The following is a 6,708-nucleotide window of genomic DNA, read 5'->3' as shown; positions in this document are numbered from 1 at the left end:
GACAGAGAGACAGAGAGATGTAGACAGAGAGACAAGACAGAGAGACAGAGACAGAGAGACAGAGACAGAGACAGACAGAGACAGAGAGACAGAGAGACAGAGAGATGTAGACAGAGAGACAGAGACAGAGAGACAGACAGAAAGACAGACAGAGAGACAGTGACAGAGAGACAGAGACAGAGAGACAGAGAGACAGAGACAAAGAGTGACAGAGAGACAGAGATGTAGACAGAGAGACAAGACAGAGAGACAGAGACTGAGAGACAGAGAGACAGACAGAGAGACAGAGACAGAGAGACAGATAGTGACAGAGACAGACAGACAGACAGAACCCAGAACCTCCAAGCAGGACAGACGCAGGCTGCAGACCAGGAAGAACGGATCTTGCAGGCTCAGTCACCCAGAGGCAGAGTCCCTCTTTCCTGGGAACTCACTCTTTTCCTCTTAAGACTTTCAAATGACTGGGTGGATTAATATGTCAATTGCATCTAGAAAACACTTTCACAGCAACATCCAGTGGGCACCAAGACCTGGCAGAGTGGACACATAAAATTAACCATTGAGCTATATTGAAAATGTTGATGTCTTAGTTTTTCCTGAAAATAGGAAGTGCTGGGTGAACCCAGAGGGCCCCCCCCCCGATGCTCTGGGCAGCCTCTTCCTTGGACATGTTTGTACTTTGGGGCAAGACTCATGCACAGCGGGTGCACGGCTGGGAAGCCAGCAATTCCGAGAATGGGCATCTCTGCAGGGGTGCAGGGGCAGACTGCATGCAGAGGAGACCCCTCGGACCACATGGGGCCCTCCCTCTGGCCTCACTGATATACTCTGATCAAGGAGCCTGGGTTGGGTGGGTGGCCCTGGGTGCGGAGGGAGCCTGGGCCCCACGAGGACTCTTTCTGGGGTGCTGGTGGTGCTCGGCATGCTGTCGTGCTCCATGCGGGCTGTGTGTGGGGCTGGCCCCTCTGTGGACTGAGGACACCTTTCTGTTCCCTTGCAGCGTGGCGGCCGCTTCCCAGTCTCGAGTCCCGGGGACCCCCCTCTGTCCGAGGATGCGCAGCCTCCCAGGGCCCCACCTCTCTGTGCTCCAGCCCACTTCCTCCCAGGGGAGAAGCCCCCCCCTTACACTCCATGACTCACGGGGGTCAACTGAAAATTAGTTTAGTTTTGGTTTCTTAAAAAACAAAGCAGCCTCTACAAACCCTGCTTCTGTGGCCAACCTCCTAGAGACATGAGGGGAATGTTCCTGAAGTCTGTGCCCTCTTTCCCCTCCTGGGCACCTCGGTGGGCAGAGAGGCCAAGACCAGGGGTGGGGACAGAGCCCCAGGCGACCGAGGCCCCAGGCAGCACCTCAGCTCCACTGCCTGGCCCAGAGTGGAAGCCAGACACCAAATAGACCCAGAATTCCCACCTGGAGCCTCCTTGCTCTCATATTCTGTTATCACTTACTAAACAAAATTTGCTTTCTTACTATCTCCCTAATGAGCTCATTATTATTATTCTGCAAAGGGAATATGGCCCCGTGTGAGGATATTTTAAGATGTGTTGTATGCTTACATATTTATAAGTGTGTCCCCATGAAGCTCAGGGGTTCCATGCTCAATGCTGTGCTCTCTCCGCATGCCCTTGATGGGGATGAAAAGACGCTTTGGCTCAAATATCAAATGCTGCTTGTAAGGCGTGTGCGTTCCCTGAGGTCTGTGTGTGCTTTCTTTCCAAATCTGCCGTCACACCTGCCAAAAGACTTGCCACCTGAGGCTACATGCTTCCTATTCAAAGCGTCTGGGCTACCAGCTGCCATCTTTCATGGATTATTCTAGAGGCTGTCCAATCTGCTAAACAGGGAGCCCCATATGGGGCCCCCCTTGCCTGCAGAACAGATACCTCTAAGACCCAATCTCTCTGCTCCAGATGACCACCGGGTTGGCTGACTCTTGAGGCCCTTTAGCCAGAGCCTGGGGTGCAGCTCTGCCTCCTGCAGACCAATGACCGTTGACCAGGACACACCTGGTGCAGCAAGTGTGCACCCACCTGGGCAGTGATCAAATCCTGGCTGAGTGACAGGCCAGAGTCCTAAATTACAGTCCCGGGTCACTGGGGAAAAGAGATAAGCAGAGGTGGGGAGGGGAGGGAAGGTGGGGAGGGAAGGGGCGGAGAGAAGAAGGGAGAGGAAAACAGTAAGACGAGACTGGTAAGGAGACGCGGTCTCCTGCTCCTCCTGCTGGTCTAACACAATGTTCCCCGCGCAGCGCAGAAACACCGCCCAGTTTTCTGAGCACATGGAAAGCTTTCTCTAAAGAGGGTGAGCATACACGTTCACATGAGGAGGCCGTACATGGGATAGAAGACACACGGCAGGTCAGGTGAGCAGCCCAGCTAATTGACCTTAGAAGGCAAGGAAGCCAAAGGCCTGCTCTCTGGTCCGCGAGCCGCCTTCAGTTACTAGGAGTGGGAGCGAGTTACGTTTAGACTCCGGAGCCCTGACCGGGTCACACCGGGCCCAGCCCTGGCCTGCGCATGACTTCCTCCTTGCAGACGGAGGCGGTGCCCACCCTCTGGGTTTGCACACGGGAAACAACACGCTGTGTCCTTCAGAGGAAATGCCTCCTACTGGCGCAGGGCTGGGAACAGGGAGCGCCAAGGCGGCTCCTACAGCCGGGCTCGGCGTCTGAGGAGGGCGCGCCAGAGCGGGGGCCCCTGGGCACCTCGGTGTGCGGCTCATGCGCCTGGGGGCCCCCAGCAATCACCTCATCTGCCTGGAGCTTAGGAACCAGCACAGTTTGGCCGAGTCAGGAGGTTTTGGCAATCCGAGGAGTCGGATGCGTTTCGTGAGCTTACTGTCATGTGGGGGCCTGGACAGGGAAGAAAGGCCGGCTCCACGGCCTCCAGGGTGCACCCCAAGCACCCGCTGGCCTGCAGGGAGCGAAGTGCCAGGGCTGGGGCTCCCAGGCTGGGGCTCCCTCCTCATCAGGACCCGGACCGCCTGGAAGAGCCGCTGAGCAGCACATCAGCCTGTGCCGGCTGGAACCGCGCCACCAGCCCCGGAAAACAGCCGGGCGCCAAGACATAAGGACAGCTTTTGACCTCCGCACTCAACCTGGGGTCAGAGCCACGCAGGAGCGTCCGTGTTTCCCAAGATCGTTCACACCAACGTCACCCAAAGCCACTTCTATCTGCCCTGGGAGCCCAAGAGCTGATAAAAAATATTAAACTCCCAGGCCAACAATTTTGCTTTTGCCCACAGGAATGTCTTTATCCCTTGCCCCAGCCACAAAGAATGTGAACAATTCAACTCCCAGCCTGGTGGTGGTTCCAGGCACCCCCCCCCCCAGTCCCCAGGGCAGCTCCCCACACTCTGCACACTGCACGTGACCACACCTGACCCCCAGTCCCCAGGACAGCTCCCTACACTCTGCACAATACACGTGACCACACCTGACCCCCCAGTCCCCAGGACAGCTCCCCACACTCTGCACACTGCACATGACCACACCTGACCCCCAGTTCCCAGAAGAACTCCCCACACTCTGTACACTGCACGTGACCACACCTAACCCCCAGTCCCCAGGACAGCTCCCCCACCCCTGGCATGTGGTGCCTGTGTGTCCCTGGTCTGCAGTGTGTTCTGGATACCATTTCCCGAGGGGAAAAAATCTCTGCCAAAGCCTTTGCCTTTATAGCGACAGATGCTGGCTCGTCTGTGCCCGAGTGTAGATGCTTCAAGGGACCTGGCCTGGCAGCTCTGATGGGTACCATGCTGAGTGGGTCTCGGTGGGACCTCTCCCTCAGCCCCTCCCTTGGCTGAGCTACTCTTCCTCCATCACTGACTGTGGTTGGCACTCAGAAGACCCAGGCTGGAGGCTGCTAATGGGTACAGGGCTCCCTGTTGGTGGAAAGGAAATGTTCTAGAAACAGATGGTGGTGACGGTTGCACAGCCTTGTTGATGAATAAAACCCACTGATTTGTATATTGTTAAAGGGTGAATATTATGGTATGTGACTTGTATCTCAAGGAAAAGGGAGCAGAATACCATGACATTAATGTGTGTAAAGCAGAACCAAGAGTATGGCACAGTGAACAAGAACAAGACCATCATCATCACCATGAAGAATGATCCCTAGCTGAGCAGAGATGCCCTATGAACTTGAGGGGAAAGGTTATCTGACCGATCGGAAAAAGAGAATGTCCAGGAGGCAAGGCCCTTACTCATCTAGTGGCTTTCCAGGTGGTAATAGTTATAAATGTATTTCCTTTTCTTGTGTCCTAAAGTGATTTAATTATGAAATTTAACATACATGCAGAAAGAATGCTTAAAGCAAAGGTATGAGGTGGTGCTACGACAAAGAAGATAAGAGGAGACCGGCCAGGACGAGAGGCCAGCCCCTCCCACCTCTGCCCCAGCCCGGGATTTTGTGTGCATATGTTTTCACCTCCTTTGGGTCAATACCGAGGAGCGTGATTGCTGGGTCGGATGCTAAGAGTGTGTTTGGCTTTGTGAGAAACCACCAGACTCTTCCAGGCAGCCGTACCAGCTCTCACCTGCCAGCACTGGGCACTGTGGGTGATCCGGGTCATGGCCGCTCTAGTACGTGGGCAGCGGTGTCACGCTGTCATGTCCATCTGGAGTTCCCCAATGACAATGCCGAGGAGCACCCTGTCATGTGCTTATTAGCCAGCTGTGCACCTGCTTTGGTGAGGTGTCTGTTCAGGTCTTTTGCCCATTTTTATTTGGGTTGTTTGTTTTCTTGTTGTTGGGTTTTAAGAGTTCTTTGTATATTTTGGGTACCAGTCCCTTGTTAGATGTGTCTTTTGCAAATACTTTCTCCTGGTCTATGGCTTGCCTTCTTTTGACATTGCCTTTTGCAGTGCAGAAGTTTTAACTTTGCTGAAGTCCAGCTTGTCCATTCTGTCTTGCATGAATTATGCCTTTGGTACTGTGTCTACCAAGTCATCCTCATGCCCTATCTCGGAGTTTTATAGTTTTGCCTTTTACCTTTAGGTATGTGATACTTTTGGGGTTATTTGTGAAGGGGTAAGTTCTGTGTCTGGGTTCATTTTCCAGCATGTGGATGTCCAGTTGCTCCAGCACCATTTGTAGAAGAGACGATCTTAGCTCCGTTGTGTTGCCTTTGTTCCTTTGTCAAGGACCAGTGACTGCATTTACGTGGGTCTGTTTCTGGGCTCTCTGTTTGCTCCACTGATCTGTCCATTCTTTTGGCAATACCAGTCTGTATTGATTGTGGTAGCTTTGCAGTAGGTCTTGGAGTTGGATACGGTCAGTCTTCTAACTCTGTTCTTGAAGTTCTTGATTTTAATGTCGCTCAATTTTTAAATCTTTTCCTTCATCATCAGAACACTTTGTGGGTTTTTTTCTTTTAAAGATTTTATTTATTTATTTGATAGAGACAGAGACAGCGAGAGAGGGAACACCAGCAGGGGGAGAGGGAGAAGCAGGCTTCCCGCTGAGCAGGGATCTTGATGTGGGACTCGATCCCAGGACCCTGGGATCATGACCTGAACTGAAAGCAGATGCTTAACGACTGAGCCACCCAGGCACCCAGCACTTTGTGTTTTATTTAAGAAATAGTTAATACTCTTCTTTTTTTTTTTTTTTAAGATTTTATTCATTTGACAGAAAGAGACACAGCGAGAGAGGGAACACAAGCAGGGGGAGTGGGAGAGGGAGAAGCAGGCTTCCCGTGGAGCAGGGAGCCCGACGCGGGGCTCGATCCCAGGACCCTGGGACCATGACCTGAGCCAAAGGCAGACGCTTAACGACTGAGCCACCCAGTCACTCCCATGATAGCACTCTTCTGTCACAAGGGTCAGCAAAGTCTGTGTGTAAAAGGCCAGATAGTATGTATTGTTGGTTGAGAGGGCCAGTAAGTGCGTAGCAACTACTCAACTCTGACATTGTGGGCTAATCCAGGTGTAGGCAAGAGAACAGTAATGGGTATGGCTGCGTGCCAATGAGCTTTACTAAGAGAAGGAAGGGTGGATTCATAGGCCCACAAGCTATACTTTCACATGATCTTCTAGTGCTTTATAGACTACCTTTAGAGTTAAATATACACTCTACCTTATGCCATGTGAGGTTAGGTCAAATATCCCTTATCTTTAATGCAGTGGCATTCAGCAGGGATGGTTTTGAACCTGGGGGACGTTTGGCAATGTCTGGAGACATTTTTGATTGCTGTGAATGCTGCGGGGGTTGGGGCCCGGGTACTGCCGGCGCTAGTTCCTAGATGGCAGGGATGCTACTAAATGACCCAGAAGAGCCCTTTTCATAAAACACGTATTCTCTATCAATACTATCCTAAAAAACCCACAAAGAACAACAAACACACAAAATTACTGTGGCTCTTCTCTTGAAAAGCAAAAACCAAGTTAGACTATAAATCTGTCACACAGCATATTCTATTCCCCACTCCATCTCCATAGCACAAAATCAAATGGTCTACTGGCCTCCTCCATGAGGCAGAATCAGGTTCATCCAGCTCTTCCAACACAGCGAACAGTCAGAATCAACCCAGCCCCGCCTCCAAGGCACAGTCAGAATCACCACAGACCCACCTCCAGGGCCTACAGTCAGAATCACCCCAGCCCCATCTCCACGGTGCCTAGTCAGAATCACCCCAGCCTCATCTCCAGGGCGCACAATCAGAATCACCCCAGCCTCATCTCCATGGTGCACAGTCAGAATCACC

At 52.3% G+C, this 6,708-nt stretch overlaps 1 protein-coding gene across 1 annotated transcript in view; it reads left to right on the top strand.

The window, feature by feature from the left end:
* Positions 1-1,135, top strand: part of TMEM255B (transmembrane protein 255B) — a 39,964-nt gene extending 38,829 nt beyond the window's left edge. Inside the window, 1 exon segment of the mRNA XM_044913128.1 lies at positions 1,069-1,135. Within this exon segment, the coding sequence (XP_044769063.1) occupies positions 1,069-1,135 (67 nt within the window).
* Positions 1,136-6,708: the final 5,573 nt, after the last annotated feature.

Source organism: Neomonachus schauinslandi, chromosome 3 (genome assembly GCF_002201575.2).
Source record: "Neomonachus schauinslandi chromosome 3, ASM220157v2, whole genome shotgun sequence".
NCBI classification, from domain to species: domain Eukaryota; kingdom Metazoa; phylum Chordata; class Mammalia; order Carnivora; family Phocidae; genus Neomonachus; species Neomonachus schauinslandi.
Note: the sequence above shows the minus strand (reverse complement) of the source record. Positions and strands in the feature narration are given on the sequence as shown.